At 33.3% G+C, this 21,531-nt stretch overlaps 1 protein-coding gene and 1 pseudogene across 1 annotated transcript in view; one reads left to right on the forward strand and one right to left on the reverse strand.

Annotated features, from left to right (window-relative positions):
• Nucleotides 1–1,877: 1,877 nt before the first annotated feature.
• LOC140149442 (small nucleolar RNA U3) lies at nt 1,878–2,064 on the reverse strand (annotated as a pseudogene).
• A 2,656-nt stretch (nt 2,065–4,720) lies between these two features.
• LOC140148269 (myosin-IIIb-like) overlaps nt 4,721–21,531 on the forward strand; it is a 53,674-nt gene continuing 36,863 nt past the window's right edge. Inside the window, exons 1-8 of the mRNA XM_072170164.1 lie at nt 4,721–5,026; nt 8,574–8,703; nt 10,824–10,889; nt 12,613–12,840; nt 16,268–16,382; nt 17,539–17,686; nt 19,382–19,499; nt 20,997–21,114. Coding sequence (XP_072026265.1) covers nt 8,596–8,703; nt 10,824–10,889; nt 12,613–12,840; nt 16,268–16,382; nt 17,539–17,686; nt 19,382–19,499; nt 20,997–21,114 — 901 coding nt within the window. The 5' untranslated portion in view covers nt 4,721–5,026; nt 8,574–8,595. The remainder of the gene's footprint in view (nt 5,027–8,573; nt 8,704–10,823; nt 10,890–12,612; nt 12,841–16,267; nt 16,383–17,538; nt 17,687–19,381; nt 19,500–20,996; nt 21,115–21,531) is intronic.

Here is a 21,531-nt window from a genome sequence, read left to right on the forward strand (position 1 = left end):
TTGAGCTTTTCATGTAGTGTAGCTAATCTGTACCCGATTTCTCATCAGAATATACATATTGTGTAGAAAGCTGACAATGTGGGAGTAAAATAATATCATCGTTATGTATGATCATTCTAATTTGCTGTAGAAGTTCAAGTAGTGATGTAACAGGATTAATTACCAAAGCGATGTATGAAAACATTTTTGAACGTATTGCCCTGCACTAGACATACATGGTAACTTTGTATCGCACCATTAATGATCAAAGAACATGCATAAAGACCTGTACCTGGTCCATGTACGTTTCACTTGCACAGGTACGATTAGTGTCTTTGCAAAGAGCGGTAATTTTTTTAATCTATGATTGCACACATTCACAGACATGACAGGTGATGAGTGTAGCCTACTTTATATAATGTAGGGCGACACATCAAAAAACACAATCCGACAGCGACCTTTTCACCTATCGCTGTGGTAATTTATCCTGTTACATCACTACTTCTACCATGAATTAGGGGTATTTTCATGACAGAATTTACGGGCAAAATATAGACAAAAATGTCTGCGGTTTTCAAATTGCAAGGGGAGCAATACTGTCCTTAAAATAAAAAAGGGTACATTTCAAGAGCAACATGTCCCTGCTTTGCCGCTTCAGTTTTCACAGTTTTCATCATTTATTTGCATACTTATTACACAGGCTGTTTCACCTATTTTCTGTGACGGTTATAATATATGCACATGCTCACTACATTAGGCAGTAAAATTGATAAAAATAGAGCAGCATTTTAGAATATGTGCTGTCTTTACTGCTAATCTAAATTAATGTCAGAAAAGAATAAAATGTTATACAAAAGTTTGTTTCCCCTTGAGTTTGGTAGTGACAGTGCAGCCATTATGGGATAATGTAGCCATGAAAATAAATGCACACATCACTCTAAGAATCGCAGCATAATTCTCATCGAGCCAGTACTGGTGGGGCAATCAAAATGCTCTTGCACATGTGGATGCTTTATGAAGTGACTACAAACTCCAGGTGAAATGAGGTATAACTAAAAATGTAAACTTGGCATAGATTTAAAATAAATCAATAATATTTCTCCTGGACAGATATACTGATAAACTACAGAAATAATAAATGTATGTTCTCCAACTTGTCTTTCTTTTGTGTCATGTTTTCTGCCCTAACTGATTGAAATTTAGTGGCACTTATATGGATGGAAAAAAAATAATGTGTCATAATATGCTAATATGATAGTATGTGTGTATGCATACTTTTACGGTACATTAAATAAAATGCAACACTTTTGTTCTTCATAGCCTATGCAGGGTTCACCAATATTTCAATTTCCCCTTTACTCATGGAACCTTTCAAAATATGTTTGAAGTCTCCGAGCACTTCCGAGGAACCTTAGTTGTAAGTGATTGTTATGGCACAAGAAAACAAAATAACAATGGAAATCTAAAACTGTTTCTTCTTAAAAGTGGGCACCAAAGTTGTTTGAAATAATTGCCGGGATTGCCCGGGAATCAAAATAATGATTTTTTAGGGTCCCACTATAGCGCGTGTTCAAAGTGGGGTACTGGGCTCAGTATATTCATGAGCCCACATTTCAAAGAAAATGTGGCCCCTAACGAGAAACATTTTTTTATAATGTGGCCTAAACTGTTATTTTCAAACAAGCTACCAACTGAAAATATTTTGGTAAATATTTACGTGAGGCACATGGCTTACAGAAATACATAAAGAAATTGTCGAAAAATTAAACAATTACTTGTGACTTATCGTTCAAATGCGGACTAAATGGGCCTACATGTACCGCTCTGCGACTATTCCTTTTAAAAGGAATTGTTGTTGAAAAGTTCATCAACAAGAATTCCTTTTAAAAGGGCGTGGTCCCGCTCCAAGGGGTATTGCTGTCGAATTGTGTAGACTTTCTAAAGTTCAATATGACGTCACATGGTCCAAACGCCGCTCGCAGAGAGGAACACTATGACTCGTCATCGTGGTGTTGGATAGCCATCAAGTGTATTTGATAGCATGGTGACACGTACTCTAGAAATGATCCTTAAAAGTACGGTCTTGGGTGTATCTAAACAGAAAATTGTAGTGTATTTCCTTGAAAATATATAATCCGTGGTGTTTTAAACTAAGGCTCGGACTGGCATTCTAGCATCTATGGTTGTGTACATTTGTTTCATGTTATTTCAACTGAGTATAATATTTAGAATTTAGAAAAGTTCCAAAGACTAGTGCTCATCTTAATAATTATTTGTTATCTGTTTATCACACCAGTTTTACCATCAAATGATAATTAATGATCTGAGTTAATTCTGTCATGAATCTTAGACTGGTGCACCTCCAAGGAAGGAATCACTTTTCAGAGCCATTTATGTTAGGCATGGGCGATACAAATATTATTACATTTCGATAGAAAAGAATCTATCGAATTCCAATAAGCACTTCCCTGAAGATACTAGTACTCAGCGGCTAACAAAAAAACTTAAAACGGAATGGTCGCTCAAGTGTCGTGTAAAATTTCTTTGAGCTTTATATAATTCGCACTAGGCCTATATTTCTTGTTCAATTCAACTCGGGGGGGGGGGGCTCCATCGACTTTCGAAGTAACAGGGTGTGCTGGAAGATTCAAAACTACGGGGGTTAGGTTGGAGATTTGATTGACGCCAACAATTAAATTAAATTGGTCCAGGGTGAGGACACCACCAGCGAAGTTTTTGGTATGCCCCTCGGAATTTGAAATGGTGGGTCTTTAGGAGCTGATAGCGTACCGGCAAAAAGGGGTCAAAATAAAGGGTCTTAGCATTTTGGGCTTTCTCAGTGGTCGAAAATTGCCTTGATAAAGCGTGACTGAGGAATTTTACTTAACATGCTTAAGGGGAGGGGTATGAGCGTTTGGACAGTATTTAGTGTGGTACATTAAAGCACATCCAGACATATCGAATTGTATTCTGACTACGAAGAATGTCCTTCTGATATCAAATAATTTAGATTTTTTGAAATTATTTAAACACTATATTGTGTTAAAAAACATAAACATCTTCATATTTCTAAACGTGTTTTGGTGTTTATAAATTAACATCCCTGTACCTTCACTGTACAAACAAGTGTTTATGAAGTGTTTATTAAATGTTGCTCTGCTGTTTTTGCAGTGTATGAAGCTGTGGTCCGAAAACAGTGGCCTTTCCAAGGAAGCATATATACCCTGTATGTCATCTGTGTTAAATCCCCCGGTTTTTACCGCTTGGCAAAAACATACAATTGCCTGTTTTTGACGACAAAAATGTCACGTTTTTCTAAAACTATATGCATGGTTCACTTTTTTTTAGTGTAACAAGGCCAGATTTTGTTATTATAAGTAACCTAAAAACATATAATCAAGAAATCACTAAAATGTGTCATCAGATTCAAAACTTTGGACTTGATCCAGGGGTAGCGCTAAGTTGCTTTTTGGGGTCCCGGACCCACCAAAATAGAGTTCGGATCCCCTGTTTTAAATTTTCTGCAAGTTCAGGGGTCCCTGCAGACCCCTAGTTTTTCGATATAGCGCTATTGCAGACATACTATTTACGCTGCATTTGTGCAACTCGGACTCGCCAAACTCCGATACTCCGGACCCCCTACTTTTTAATTTTCTGCAAGTTCGGGGGTCAATCCCTGTGGACACTGGAGTGTTTAGTTCTAGCGCTACCCCTGCTTGACAAAAAATATGTCGAATCATGATGCATTAAAAGTTACTGTTATTGAGAATAAAATAAAATAAAAAATAAAAATACCCTGGATTTTTTAGCAAAATATTGGCAAAAATTACATGAGCGTTTCCAGTCATTTTAGTATCAACTTTATTGATTATTGATAAAAACAATTTAGATGCAAGGAAAATATAAATTGATGTGTTCTGAAAACCGCATGTCCTACTTGCTTCAAACAAAAGGCATATTGATCAGTGAACTTCGCTCAATTACTCTGTTTAAAAAATGCCAGAGTACTTCCAAAATATCTCAAACGTATATTCTTTTATGTCACTCGCACATAAATTTGATAACTTTTCAAGAACATTTTTTTTTGTTCTTGGACAGGCTTATCTTATGGATTTACGGTATACCTATTGGCCTATTTGGAATTCAAACAAACAAACAAACAAACAAACAATTAATTCATTAACCCATTCATTCAGTCAGTCAGTCAGTCAGTCAGGCATCCATTCACTCACTCATTGAGTCATTCATTCATTCACTCATTATTTCAATAATAAGATAAACGAACTGAAATAATCAACATAACAACTTTCTGGTAATTTAATCTCAGTGCAAATATCTATAATTAATCAAATAAAAATAGCAATGTGACGGTATTAAAATTAGCTTATTCTTTTGTTCAATTATTAATAATTATCACTAATAACTATTATTAAGTCATGTACACTATGATCACGTGTTGGTCTTTTTTACTGTGTCATTCCTGATAAATATACATGTATCACCTTAGATGATTCACGTGGTTAGCTCCAGAACTTTGCCCTCAATTCCAGCTAGTCAATTACCAATTCTTTCATTAATTTTCTTCAAGTGGTGACCGTGAAGAACTTTGCCTTGTGTACGAGCATATTAAGGGAGTTCACCGATTCTTTTATTTGTGACCCCGCAAAAAGATCGCAAACTTACATACTACGTCACGTAATTCTAAAGATAATTTGCACGACAATAGAGATCGGGAATTTCGATTCGCATGAAGTGGTTCCCTATTCACGTTCAGTCTGCATGGTGTTTGGTGTTTAGATTGCCAGAACACGACACGATTTTGGAAAACCAATAGGCCTATATTATAAGGTAGAGGAAAAACTATCGAGTTGCCTTTCAAAGCGTGGAAGATATAACTGAATTATTTTACTTTCGTCATGTGTTGCGATTGAAGGAAAAATATAGAGGAATGTAGCTGTGCAATTTCACACCAGACGTTTTGCTGTTGGTATTATATTTACCAAGTAGGAATTTTAAGCGCCACACCGGTACCGGCATCAGTATAAAGGTAAGTAAAATTCTTATGTAACATGTAAATATAATAGGCAATATGAAGGAAGGTTTTTTATCATAATCCGAAAAGCACAGATTATTGCCCTAAAGATTGTTGCATACGTGTGTTAATTCCTATTGTGGAATATTGTAATTTTATAAATAATTACTCATAATTAATTCTAAATGCATTACTTTTTTTATTATGATATTAAATTGATAATAATAGGTATGGAACCAGACATAGTATTAAAGCTAGATTTATATCCCATATTATTGGCTTCGTATGTATAAAATGTAGTATACAAAACACTGTTTAAATCCATTTATGTAAGAGATGCAGGCCTGTATCACAACCTATCATATTGACGTATGGGTATTGCATATTGATCAGCTGTCAAGTGAAAGCTTCCAAAATGACAACTATAGTCACAAGGCTTCATTACCTTACATTTATACATCCATGTAATTAAGTCAGCTCTTATACAATAAAAATTAATTTATAATTCTTATATTCTTTTTATAACTTTAGCCTACACTTCACAATTATTGCAGTTCCCGGGTGCAGTTCACATAACAACAATCTTACATTCAAATAAAACAATAATATTAGCCAATGGTGTCCGGTAGCAAGCCTCGTTTAACTACTTAATCATTTTATAGATGTCTGACGTGAGAGCAAAGTCCATAAGTCTTTTTTATTTCTGATTACTCACTACTTGGCTTGGCTACTAGTACTACTACTATTGGTAATTACCATGATTACGTGATAGAAAGGTTGGACGAACCAGGTCACAGCTATCAGTAGAAGATAGCTCCTTGAAATATAATAAACCTGCAGTACGTAGTAATGATACATGCATGATACAATGTAATTGTTTTATAGCATTGATTAAATTGTATAGATTAAATTTATGAACGACATTTTTGAAATACACTGTAAATCTATTGCCAAAAACACATTTTGGAATTTGACTTTCCACACAAAAGTAATGGAACAGAACACACTAATATGCAACAAACAACTATATGAAACGTAAATTATATTGTGTTTTATTTTCATGATATGTATAAGTTCAATTCAATACCATTTCTATTCATCAATCGCAATATACAATGCTTACATAATACATGATATAATAACAATAATAATAATACGAACGGAGACGGGAAACAGTTGTACATTAGCAGCAAATTTTCGGTACCAAGCGTACCTTCTTCAGTCTTTATTATAAAATGACACAAGAAAACAATCTAAAAAAAACAATATATGGAGATGAATGTATATACATACTAGTAATACAAACAAAAATGCTAACTTATGAGTTGTTCAACATATCAAGTTAAGTCAATTGCGCAGTATAATACAAGTCAACTATATTGGAACACTTTTGATAATGTAATGTAAATAAGCCCCCCCCCCTCCTCCCTCCCGCCCTTCGACTTCACCTGATCACAAATTAAGCTATATTTTAAGGCCAACATTGTGAATATGTTTTATTTTCAACGGTTGTACATTCAATTTGACAATACAACACTGCCACTGGTTAATATGTACAGTTGTTCAAACTAAACACTTAAGTTTAATGATACGCATTACGAGCAATATTTTAACCTATATATTTCTTTGATAAATTTTTGAAATTAGCATAGGGGCCAATATGAACACAACCGTTGCGTAGGAAGGTGGCAATTTTTATCATAACATTTTTATGCATAATTGGTGAACCGAACCGGCTGGTACCCACTGTACGTCAAATCACCCGGGCCAAATCTACGCATTCTGTAAAATGCATTGAAAAAAAAAATGTCCAGAGAAATATTTGTTTGTATAATATTGATTAGAATAGCTTTCAGTAAGCACTTAAGTGCACAATTATGGTCAAAATGCTCATTATGAACATCAGCAGGTTGACGTCATGTAAATTATCCAAAATACTAAGCTGTCTAAACTAAAGCATGAACAAAATATAAGCTTAACAAATCTGTGACCTGATCAGAACGCACCTTAATTGGAAAGAGCTATCATTCATGGACATGTATAGTAATAGTTACGTAAATAATAGCCCCGGGCAAATAGGAGTTCCTACAATATTATATAGATTTGTAATGGGTTTGAGCACTCTTAATTCCAAAGTTAGTCACTTGTAAAGTAAACTTGTTATAATACGCCCCCACTATTTTTAGTGGTTGAGCACTCTCGACTACTTTTGGAGTAGAGACTGTTCTGGTTGGCTTTTGTCATGATTTTGACACCACAGAATGTATATACTCGTATAAACATTTCTGTAAATTTGAAATCATGACAAAATTACAATCACAATCAGTCACCGACTCGTCGTGAGTGGCGGTCGGGAAGTGACTACGGTACGAGCACGTGAAGGTACAATAGAGGCAAGACCTATTGCGCTAAGAAGGTTAAGGATAGTGACGAGGGCGGCAACAGCTAGACGTTTGAATGTGCACACCGCCGTGTCACTGCACATGAGCCTACCTGTTGTGTCGAAGCACCCAAGCTATCCCGAGCTTTCCAGCAGCATAAGGTCGAACCAAAGTTATACCGAATAGTAACATTATCCCATTATGGTTCGTTGTACTGGCTTGACCGGTTAACGGACTGGGGGAATAATTTACTATTCACAAGACTTGGCAGTTTGCTATAAGGGAACCGACGACTCGGACTAGTGCGAGCTAGTATAAAACCGATACGCGCCTTACATGGCTGCCACAGGGGCTACGCTGAAACACAAGTCTTCAAGAAGTCACTTCAGATTGACCAACCAGAGTGGGTCGGCTTATACAGCGACCAAAAGTTACGCAGTTCCTGTTCTTTTGAACAGATTTTTGCAACCAGAGGGACAAGCTTTTAGCAATGACCCTGCTCCAACGAGAGCGAACCTAACGAACGAACGAACGATGACAAAATTATCTGTCTGATGATCGGTATACCCAATGATCGTAAGTGAGGGTATTCCGTGAAACTTTAAGTAACGGTTGCCTTGCCAGAGGTCTATACTTTGAATTTGTTTCTATAGCTCACCTGTAATGGGTTTGAGCACTCTTAATTCCAAAGTTAGTCACTTGTAAAGTAAACTTGTTATAGATTTGTATACAAATATGTTTTTATTGTTTTGTTTATTTTGCTTGTTTTGTAAAATTTTGTTAGAGTGTGTTTTCACGTGAGTTCATTTCATTCAGAATAGTTACACACTGTGTGTAAATAAAAAAGTGTTAAGGTTTTAAACACTCTATTTAAACACTAAATTAAACACAAAACACTCCTAAACACTTACCGATAAATACATCATAGTATTTAGATATTAAAAATAATTATATAGGCCTACACATTTGTTTTAAGAACTAAATACCATGTTTATGACCTAAATATCCCATAGTGTTCAAGTAGATAATTCATAAATAGTTCTTAGAGCAAACGTGTCTATAATATTTAATACCGGTATGAACTTAAAGTTTTTTACTATATGTTAATTTATTTCATGGATAAAAAAATATCAGTCGATATTATAATGTTTAAAGTTAAAATCATCTTGATATATTTACAGTGGGAACACAACATATGTGAAGATGTCGATATACGGGGCACCGGTGGACGATTTGGCCACATTGAATTCACTAGATGAAAACGTAATCTTGAATGAGATAGCGAGGAGATATAACCAGGACCAAATATACGTGAGTATTTTAACGTGAAGGGAAATGCAAGGGCATAACAAGAAGAGGAAATGTGGAGAATGAGAGAAAGACAACAAAGACATGGGTCGAGCAAATTAGATAAAGGGAAAAGGGGACGAAAATATAATGGAGAGAATCCTTATCAGAAAGTGTAGGAGGGTGAACAAAGGAGAGAGAGGGGCTCGTGGAATGGAACAATCCACCTTTCACCTCGTGATTATATTTCGACCATCACACTCATAGACAGTTAATATTTGTATAGCTAGGGAGTGTGGTGGGCGAGACGCACTCCCACCTCCATGTCAGGAAAATTTCACATAAGGTCCACTTTTTTTCTGTGAAAACGTTGCAATTGGTCCTTTTTTAAAGGAAATTTCACAAAAGGTCCACTTTTGGCACCACTCCCCCAATAAATCCTGACTACGGACCCAATTATTTTGAAAGTGAAGTTTACTTCCTTTCCCCATTTAAAGGAAGCAAGTTTAATCAAATTTATATATTCTATAGGGCCTACATTTTTTATGAAAAATACAGATATATTAAATAACTTATGCTCCTGAAAGCATTCCTTTTGAGTGAAATACGTGCATGTAAGCACAAAATTCACTCTTTTAAATTTCTAATATTACGATCATTTTCATAATCATGTTTATCAAAGCATTTCAGTTACAAGTCGAACACATTTAAAGCTATTTAATAGTATTAATATAAAATCAAATACACTGTACGCACGTGATAATCAGCTGATAGGGTATTCCCCCAGAAAAGCCCTACATTATCAAGCGAGTAAATAATCTCCTAACTGTATTTAGAATGTATATACTACTATATAAAAATTACTATGTAAAGTGCCTATAGTATTGAGGCAACCACATTGCAACTCCGATTTTACTTTATTTCCGTCTACATTAATACGGTGTACCATGAGGGACATGCAAACTTAAAATAATTTTTCACAAACTCAAACTCAAAAATTATTTGAGTTTGTAAAAAAATATTTGAGTTTTGTGAAATTTTTTTTAAAGTTTGCATGTCCCTCATGGTACACCGTTACTTAATGCACTGAACTATGGAATTCATGAATCCAATGTAAATGGTATTTTGCAAACATTTAAAACTTAGAGGCGAGTTGGAGTGGAGCATGACCTAGCGGTGTTTGCACTCATGATGGCGTGGGTTCACGGAGATCCCAATTCTTGATTCCGCTCATGTTAATTTTTCTCGGGGGACGCCTTAAAACTTTCGTTTTGATCATTATTGGCTCTAACATATATTAAATTATAAATGCGAGTACTGATTCCATTGACTGATTTCCTATAAAGATCAATGTATTAAAATATTATGAAGTATATGCTATACACTACAGATTTTTTAAATGGATAAAACTGGAAATATGGTTAAGTAACTAGAAGTTTAAAATGAGTCTAAAAGGTTACATTAAGGGATCTGAAATGAGCGTTTATTGCGTTTCGACAGTATTTTTTGTGGCACATGAAAGCACCTCAGACCTATCGAATTGCATTCTGAATACGAAGCATGTCTTTCTGATATCAAATAATTTTCATTTTTTGAAAATCACAATATAATACAAATTTTATGACAAATTACAAAAATTTGATATTTTTCAAATTTTTGATATATAACAGTCCTCGAAGTAAATTATATAAATCTAATGACATATTCTTAAAGTGTATGTAGTAGGGAGGAAAAGCCGACGGTCAATTGAAAATTTTGACCTTTCATATTGAAGATATGGATTTTTTCCCAAAAAGACCTTAATTTTTTTGGTGTTTTGGGAAAAAAAATCCATATCTTCAATACGAAAGGTCAAAATTTTCAATTGATCGTCGGCTTTTCATCCCACCTACATCAGATTTATAAAGTTTACTTCAAGTACTGTTAAATATCAAAAATATCAATTTTTAATGATTTGCCATAAAATGTGCATTAAATTGCGAATTTCAAAAATCAAAATTATTTGATATCAGAATGACATTCTTCGTATTTAGAATGCAATTCGATATGTCTGATGTGCTCTAATGTCCCACAATAAATACTGTCCAAACGTTCATACCCCAGCCCTTAATGTTATACTCATTGTTATATTTTGTTTCCTCTAGACCTACATCGGTGACATCTTGATCGCTGTGAATCCATACAAACCACTGAAAATCTATACATTTGAAGTAAGTAAACGAATGCGGAGCAAATGGTGTTGCCATTTATATTTTGTTAACGTCAATTAATTTGAGTTGTTGCGTCAAACTATTTAGACAATCATAAGGATATAATAAAATGCCAAATGTTCACTTTTGGCGGCATCGTATTTTGGATGCAAAATGGTATTATTATCTGTCACAAGTATTCAAATATTGCTCACGCAGTTATGTATATTTTTTTGATGAAATGGGATGTTTTTCTCTCATATTTTGACTCATCTCAAGAATATTGATCTGCCACACAAAAATAATCAAATGAGAGTCAAATTTCATTCGAATTACTCAGCATATTTTACCCTTTTTAATGTGCAAGACCATGCATTAAGGAATCGGATAGCAACGTTTGCACAGTATTTTTGTGGGACATGGGAGCACATCAGACATATCGAATTGCATTCTGAATACAAGGAATATACTTCTGATATTAAATATTTTTGATTTTTTTTTAAATTGGCGACATAATACAAATTTTATTGAATATTTGATATTTAACAGTCCTCGAAGTAAATTTAATAAATCTAATCATGCTAATGATATGTAAAAGCGTATGTAGCTGGGATGAAAAGCCGACGATCAATTGAAAATTTTGACCTTTCATATTGAAGATGTACATTTTTTTCCGAGAAAGACCTTCATTTTTTTGGTGTTTTGGGGGGAAAATCCATATCTTCAATACAAAAGGTCAAAATTTTAAATTGATCGTCGGCTTTTCATCCCAGCTACATAATACTTTAAGTACATAACATTAGTTTTATAAAATTTACTTCGAGGACTGTTAAATATCAATTTTTAATCATTTGCCATAAAATGTGTATTATTTCGCGAATTTCAAAAAATCTAAATTATTTGATATCAGAAGGACATTCTTCGTATTCAGAATGCAATTCGATATGTCTGATGTGCTCTCATACAAAAATATGCTTGATCATCTCTCTTCTAAGATCTTATTCATCCGTTTCATTCGTTTATTCTTTATTACCTTGAGACGCGATTAAGACAAATAACCTTTGAGATTACTATTTTTAAACTGTTAAAATATACTGGTTCCCTCTTTAAGCAATACCAGGAAAGTGTAATAAGCCCCTATATATCACTTCAAGAAAGAAAAATTAATGAAAGTATATTTTTCAGCTCATGTTACCATGTTTACATTTCAACTAATATATGATGCACCTTGGGAAAATATATTCCAGCAAAGCCTACTTTAGCTCTCATTGGTCCAGGGGAGGTGCCAGATTGGGTTTTATTGGGGGAGCGGTTAGAAGGGCATATTTCATGGGGAGGGGGGGGCAAATTTAAAATTTCACCCAAAATTTGGTATTCAATTTTTGCAAAAGAGGAAATGCTTGTGATGGAGGGGGGGGGCTGTGGAAATGCCCTGGAAAAAGCATTATACTACATGTATAATTGGCCTTTTGACACGGCAATCCCTAAAAACAGGACTATACCCCGGGAACTGCTAAAACGCAGCGACCACACCACCACATCCACCCACCCCTATCAGATGGAGTGGTCACTGGGTTTTAGCTGTTATCGGAGTGTATGGTATGGCTTAAGGTAGACATTTTTAACATAATGCAGTTTCATTTCAACTCAAAGAGCTCATACAATTAAGTTAATATACTTTCATTAATATTTCCTCCTATAATTCGGATGTTTGTATTAATGCTATATCTCTATCTATTTTTAGATCTCTAGCTCTTACGCCAACCTCACCTACAGACAGTCTCTCCCACCGCATATATTTGCCGTCGCAGATAAGGCATATAGTTCTATGAAACGTACAGGAAAGCGACAATGTTGTGTCATCAGCGGAGAGTCTGGGGCAGGAAAAACTGAAACAGCAAAGTACATCATAGGTCACATTATCAGTCATTGTAGCAGTCACAAATCTCATCTCCAAGAGAAGATTTTACAGGTAAATTTCGACCTTTGAACCTTAATGCATATGAATAAATTTGCATATATTGAAAATAAATCTTGATTTTAATCAAGATTTATTTCTAATCAATGATCATTAATGCAATGTTTTCACGTAATGATTATACTAAAAAGTCACATCACTTAAATCTTTGACCAAAAATTACACTAACATCATACATGTATATACGTATATCACAAAATAAGACATGCACTTTAAAAACAAGTGTTAATATAAACACTTGTGAGTAACACTTGATAAACACTAATGCACACAAATTTTGGCACTATCGTAACAATTTGAACACTTAACACGCATTAATAAGTTTTGACACCTGTGATGTTAACATGCATGTTAAATTTATTAATTAATAATTTGTGTTACATTGAACACATGTTCTATAAATTGAACATTTGAACGGGAATTTTAATTATTTGCACTTATGATAAAAGTTAAAACTTAAACGGATATGTTTCAATTTATAAATGAACGTTAGTGTTAAAATTGGTGCATATTAACTCAAAAGTGTTTATCTATTAATAAACACTTTGAACATACATGTAGGGGCCTATGTTGAAGCATGTTCCCTGGTCATGACAAACGCAAATCTTAATTGCGAAAGACGAAAGTGAGAAAAGCTGTATTATGCACTGAACCGAATAAGGTCTTGCATTTTGCCCCGTACTTTGTCAGATATATTCAGTGCCTGATAACAACCATCAAGTCCATAAAAGTGCTTTGAATTGTGCTCATTTATCAAATATTTTGCACCCAATTATTGTTAATTTTTCATTATCAACGTTTTCTTTTAAAAGGTTTATGTTTACCGAACACCACAAAGAATAATCACTATTTTACGACAGAGAATAGTTAAATTGTTAATTGAACAAAAAAAAAGTTAATGTCAAAAATATTGTACTTGGCTAACGACTTTAAGGCGATGCGATCTTTTGTTGGCCAAAGCAACAACAAAAATTGATTTTCATTGTCTAAATCAATATAGCCTATTATTGAAAAATAACACTTTGATGTTTTGCAAAAGTTCATTCAACAAATCATATACTTTGAAAACTTGCTTGATTTATTGTTGTTAATGAGTTATGTACGTTTTACAAAAGTGTTGTTGTTTCAGCCCTCTTTACCATGTTTACAGCATAACTCAAGAACCACAGGACCTACAAAAGTATATCTGTGATATTTGAATTTTTCTACACACTCGCTATAAAATGATCAATGCATTTTTGCCAAAGCTCACTACCATTCGCAAGATGCTGTGAACTACCAAATCGCAACAGTTTAAAATAGTTGTTGTTAACCTTAAAAACTTTCCACGCACGTTTGATATAAAAAAAATAAGCACAACTTCATCAAGTTCGTATAAATTAAAAGCGTCCCGCTTATTTATATGTAATTTTCCCAATGTTTCCCATATCGTTATAAGCTTCAATCTTATTGAAACAAATAAACAAGCCATACAATGATTTGAAACTACTTTGGTACTCTAGGTCGGTATAGATTTAATCTTTCCCTAGAAGTCCTTTTCAAAAGGATTTACACAGGGAAAGATTTCTCTAGAGAAAAATTAAATCTTACTCAAGCAAATACAACAACAAAAAATATCCTAACGTAATATCAAAAAATTAGTACTGGTTATGCTGATATTGTATAGTTTGACTGTCATATAACTTTGTTTGGAAAATTTATCAAACGTTCCTATAGAAATGGATTTCGTGTCCAAAGGCAATTATCTGTATAACGCTTATTGCACTTTACATGCCTAATGATCGTATTGTTTTGGGTGAGTGAACAATGACCACTATAACAAAAATGTAGCAAAAGAAAATATATTGCATGCTTAGAACCTGTTAGAGCAATGGGAATGAACTCAATCAGTCACGAAATCAGAATTTTATTATATTTGATGTAATCAAGTGTTTCTGGTGTATAATGCAAAATAAATCGGTGATCAAAGTTATCAAAAACTTCCTTCGCCCAATGGAATTTGGGGAGCTGCACAGATAATTGGTGGATGTTACAATCTATAAAGTGGGGATAGGTTTGCGCCAGGTTCTGGCCTAGGTTTATGCGATATGATTTTGATGATTCACCATGGCCGCGAAATTACAGCGCTTTGAATCCTCCAAGATCGGGAAAATGCGCCATATAAATCCGAAATTTATTTAGCATTTATGTTTTTATAATTATGCTGGTGTAATTATGTTCTTAAGAACAAAGAAAAGTCACAACGAAACCGCGTTGTTGCGTTTGGGATCAAATTTGCATGTTTATGTTTATGGCGGGTGTTTTTTACAGAAATTATGACATCGGTACCCTTATAGCAAAAGTGAATATAAAATAATATAAAATACTACCGGGATATATAGACATTTTGAATAACATTTAAATAAGAAGGCGAAGTAGGCCTATAGTTGTTGCGGTGATGTTCATGGATAAATAGATATCAAAATAAACTCAAACTATCGGTTATTTTAGATCATGAAACGGGAGGATACAGTCGATGTATTACATTAATAACAAAATGCCCCTAAAAATCTGTATTTGTATTAAAACTTCTAAAAATTGTATTTTTTATTTCAAAATTAACGCGGTGGCTCATCTTTTGTGTGTGTGTAATAAAAGCATTATTGAAATAAATATTACACTTGATTCTTACCGGTACCTTATTTTCTTATTATTAAGTTTTAGTTAATAATCACACATTCACCATGTTCACGATGCCCATAACTTTAACAACATAGACGATTCAATCTGCTAAAATTTCCTAAAATCGCCACAAAATCTTGATTTTAATAAATATGGGCTATTTACCGTTTGAAGATACAATGTCCATCAACAGTCCATCAACAGTTTTGTGTTGCAATGGATAAAGTGGCTCAATCGAGATTATCGAAATGGATTCAACAAAATCCATGCAACTACATATCAAATTGAGATGCACATAATTGTAAAAAAAAATTAGATATTACAGAGGCAAATAGGCCTATAATTATATAAATATTTCAAAAAATATCCGAGTTTGTATAATTTGAACTCGTGATAAATGCAAAGCAAGTGTAGATTTATGCAGAATATTTAATGCGCAGAACATTAATCTTGATACGGCATTATTTTTTCGCCAATGCCACAAACAAACCTCAATAATTGTGAAGCACAAACTTTACAAAATTTACCAATAGCAAAAAATACATTACACAATATTACACAACGAAGATATATAATTTACAGTGATGCTATATAATCATGTATACATTGTGCATTTCTATATAAATGCATGCAATATCACAATCCGTGCAATAAATGCTTTGTTATTATGTCTTTTTGTTGAACTTTTTACTATTTTAAAAAGATATTGATAAAGTTGTCTATTACAAAACCATTGCTATTATTAAATCTCCGCATGCAGGTGAATCCATTGTTAGAGGCGTTTGGTAATGCATCCACAGCTATGAATGACAACTCAAGTAGATTCGGCAAATTTGTTGAATTGAAGTTTACACATGATGGACAGATCGTGGGAGGTAAGTATAAATGAGCAATGCCTAAAGGAGGTGGGTTTCATTCATTTCCGTGATAATTACGTCCTTTTAGTTTCCAATGTAAATCAAAGGTAACTCTTGCTTTAAATGAAGTCTGTATTTTTACTACCATCAGTGTGATATTCCATTTAACACCACACTCCCCCTGTGGAAGATTTTGGAAATATATTTCACAGGGGAAGTATGAATTTCAAATTTCATATTACGATAGCTTCATTTGAATTTCATACACCTTCTGTGAAAGATTCATCTTAAATCTTACACAGATGGAGGGCAAGTGTCAAATAGAATTGTTTCACGGTTCACTCCCGGCCCTTGTGGAAGATATGTTTCTAAAATCTTCCACAGGGGGTAATGTGGATTTTATATGGAATAGCACAAGCTACACCAATTGCAGTAAGAAAGTACATTATTAAATATCACCAAGTCTTATAAATAACTTTTTTGTAAAATGTTAGTGGCAACATTTTATTGCTATCTATATAAAAAACTCGGAAAGAAAAAAACACTAAAAGTAAAATGATTAAATATCACCAAGACTTATAAATAATTTTTTTGTTAAATGTTAGTGGCAACATTTTATTGCTGTCAATATAGAAAGCACGAGAAGAAAAAACATTAAAAGCAACAACAAAATAATGTCAAGCGACGATTGCAACCGATTCACTTTTTTTTTATATTGACATCTATATATAACCTACAAAATTGACACCGACGAGTGAGTTTTGTAATAACTTATTTTGCATAATTATTCCGATCTTTCTGATAAACAATTTGACACATGCATAAGGTATTAAATCACGTCACACCATGATTTTATAACAAATAAGCAAATGGACGTTTTTAATATTACTATTATTATTATTATTATTATTATTATTATTATTATTATTATTATTATTATTATTATTATTATTATTTTTATTATTATTATTATTATTATTATTATTATTATTATTATTATTATTATTATTTATTTGTTATCGTTTTTTATTATTTGTTTTATTATTTGTTATTATTAATTATTTGTTTTTTGAATTACTATTTTTGCATTGAAATTGAAATTGAAATTAAAATTTAAAATGTATCATTTGATTATGATATATGATTATGATCATTTTCTTCTTTGTTCTTGCAGCAAATATAGACCAATACCTATTAGAGAAGTCACGAGTGGTTTCCCCCGGGCTAGGGGAGAAGAATTTCCACATATTCTACTACATTTTTGCGGGTTTAACCGAACAGCAATTATTAAATCTACTACTGTCACCACCAGAAAAACATAGGTAGGATTTTCAGCATATGTTGTATATACACTTAATACAAAATCATTTGCATCGACTCAGGCATTTGACATTTAGGGGTGGGTGGATATTGCATCGACTCAAGCATTTGATATTTAGGCGTGGATATTTTTGTCTAATTTGGACGGCCACGTTTTTTTTATAACCATGATAATGTGATTTAGATGTTACGTCTGTGCTGCTATTTTTAAATATTGCTATATCTACAATACTTTATAATTGAGTGACTACCATAAGAAAAGATTTTCTTGGTGCATTGTGCGTCTTGTATTTAGTACAAAAATTGAGTCAATTTGCATAATTATGTATCAACGTTATGATGATTTTTTTAATTATTTTTCGTTCAACTATATTCACACGTTAAGACATCCATAAGTACTCCAACGCACATAGGCAAATGTGACATGAAATATATGAATCAAATGTAAGTATAGGCCTAATTTTAATAATATAATGTAACACACTTTATTCCAACCCTGTGGAATGACCCACATATTAATCAATTTAACCGAAATCCAAAACGATTTAATTTAATTCAATTCAATTCAATAATGTACTTACCCAGCAAACATAAAACGTTTTCGACATTATTCGCAAAAGGTTATAAAAAGGTTGTCCGAAAACGTTTAAATGTCGGGTTATATAAAGGGTATATTAAGGGTATAAAACTTTTTCATAACATTAAAAGACATTTTTTGATAATTATCAAATTATCAATTATTATAATCTACTCCCCATCAAATACAAAATGTTTGACAGAAAACGTTTAAATGTCGAGTTATATAAAGGGTATAAAAATGTTTTAATAACATTCCAAAAACATTTTTGAAAACTTGATACAAAACATTCTAAACAGAATGTTATTTTGGGGTTGAAAAAATATTTGCAATAACTTTTTAAAACATTTTCATGACCTTTATATAACCCGACATTTAAATGTTATTAAAAGGTTTTGAAAAGAGCATTTTATAAAGAACATTTCTGTGTTTGCTGAGTGCAAATATTTTAACATAATGTTATTTAAGTGTCGACAAAATATTTGGCAAGAAATATTTGCAAAAATAGTTTATAATAACATTTTGAACACATTTTAAAAATATTGTTGTAGTGTGTTTTCATACAAAACGTTTTAAAACGTTTTCATGACCTTTATATAACCCGACATTTTAATGTTATTAAAACGTGTTGAACAAAACATTTTGAGAACATTTCTGTGTTTGCTGGGTGCATATATTTTAACATAATGTTATTTAAGTGTTGACAAAATATTTGGCAAAAAATGTTTGCAAAAATAGTTTACAATAACATTTTGATTAAAAATATTGATGTAGTGTGCTTTCATATAAAACGTTTTAAAATGTTTTCATGACCTTTATATAACCCAACATTTTAATGTTATTTTAATGTTATTTTAAAAAACGTTTTTACATAAACCAAAAGCCAAAATATAACTTATTTAAAACGTTTTTAAAACGTTTTTGTGTTTGCTGGGTTCACATTAAGCTATTCTGCCTTTAGCCAAATTGTTTCGCACATGTTGCAATTAATATTTCTTCCAAATTGATTCAAACATTTGAAATATTAATTAATTTGATTACAAACGCAATATAGACAAACATTATTGCTGTGTAAATTATCATTATTTTGTCTTTTTCTCTGTACGTGTATACCAATCAGAATATTAATGAATGCTGACGGCAGGCCCGTATATGCAAGTGAAGAAGAATTCAACTATTATCAGAAGATGTTTGATGATTTACAAGATATCATGGAGCTTGTAGGATTCACACAAGAGGTAATTTATTATAAGATCTTAGTTGTCATCATTGTTTGAAGTAATAAAGTTACCCTGTTTCAGCGTTTTTTCCAAGTTCAAAGGAAATGAACTCTTAATTTTTCGATTTGGATTCTCTTCCAATGTGAAATACCAAAGCACGTAATGGGCTATTCCAGAAATTAAAGCCCCCCCCCCCCCAAAGAAGACGTGGGATTCCCAAATTTTTCACAATTTTTTGCTCTTGTTAATTTCCCCCCCCCATTCCCCCCCCCCCCAAAATGGTCATTATTTTCACAACCCTAAAGAAGACATGGGAATTTCCAGGAAAATTACACCTTTTTATTTCAGGCTAGAAAATTCCCAAAAATTTTGGCAAAAATTTGCCTGTCTTCTTTCAGGACACTGGGAATTCCCAATTTCTTAATCATTTTATTGTCAAAATGGGAATTCCCATTTTTGGGGGGATAAAATTTTGGTCTGGGAATTCCCAAAAATTTATGGTACAAACTTACATGTCTTCTTTAGTGGGGGTGCCATTAATTTCTGGAATAGCCCAATGAAGAGAAGAAAAACAAAGAAAAAACAACCCAAATGTTTGTTAGTTCTTCACACGTTTCTTAAAAGTTATTTTCGAACTTTTAAATTTTTGAGTTTATAAATCAAACATCGTCAGCTTCACAGCAAAAAAGAATAAAATGTACCTATTCAATTTTTCAATAACACAATGTAAATTCAGTGAGACAAAATTATTTCTACAAAACCCTGTTAAAATTCTTCCGGTTTGATGACTTTGAATGGGATTCACACAGTGTCTGTCAGGATCGTTTACATTATGTAGAAATTACTTTGGATGACGGAGCTAAGTACATCAATATGGAACCGAATCAATCTGGACTGAAAAAAATAAACAGTATTTGCCATTACCGGGGCTATTACCATACACAGAGAATTATGCAACGAAAAAGTGTGTATATAGTATAAATGCAAAAGCATATTCGACTTCTCAGAGCACAAAAAGATCAACTGCATGTGCTGCCAAGGTATAAACAAAGGGAAATCGCAGTTAGCATGTTTGTGCTCCAAGCCGTCGATTAGGATTCGAACCAGCGACTCCCGTGTTCTAAGACAAGCCTAGCCTCTCAACACATGCTGCCAACCATCGTTTATTTATTTATTTATTTGTTTGTTTTTTAGTTAGTTAGTTTGTTTGTTTGTTTGTTTATTATCAAACTTAAAACAACAATACGTTTGAAAGAAGAAAACACACATGCTGGGATGATAAAAATGTGTCCAAAACCGATAACCGATAATATCATAAAATAATTGCACCTTGTGTGCGGAAACTTACATTTTGCTCGGGCTCTATCGTACTCAACATGATTGACGGGGATGGGAAGGGAGAATGGCGAATCGTCCTCTATATCGTACTCTACATGGAGGCGGGGCATAGAGGAGGGAAATGGGAAGGGGGGAAAGGCGAATTTTTAAAATGTTTTTATTTTGTTTTTAAAACAGGATATTTTGATGATCTATACCATGTTATCAGCAGTGATTCAGATATGTGACGTAACATTTGATGTCGACACAGAAACAGGGGGCTCCTATATTGTAGATGAATACGTATTGAAAGTCGGTAAGTAAACTTAAAATACTTTTTTAACGTTTAGTTTTGTCATCAACAGAGACGAGGGGGCCCACTTCCTTAGTCACATGTATGATCATCTCCTGGCTGATAATACACCCTCTTCAGTCGGGATACGTCCAACCGGAAGTAAAGATCTTCAGCCTTCATTCTGATGATACCACACCACTCTTCGCCATACATAAATTCTCCCAGCCATATTTCCCTAACATAATATGAAATTTTAAAAATATATATATTTTGTCAGAGGCGCCGGCGAGGCTCGAACCCACACTGCACTGCGCCGCTACCAGCGCCTTAGACCACTCGGCCACATAGACTTGTTTATGTCATCGTGAAAATTTAAACATATAATATTAATAAATCGCAACTTCATTACTTTAACATACCACGTGACAAGCAAAGACA

The sequence above is a fragment of the Amphiura filiformis genome, chromosome 3 (assembly GCF_039555335.1).
Source record: "Amphiura filiformis chromosome 3, Afil_fr2py, whole genome shotgun sequence".
Taxonomy (NCBI): Eukaryota; Metazoa; Echinodermata; class Ophiuroidea; order Amphilepidida; family Amphiuridae; genus Amphiura; species Amphiura filiformis.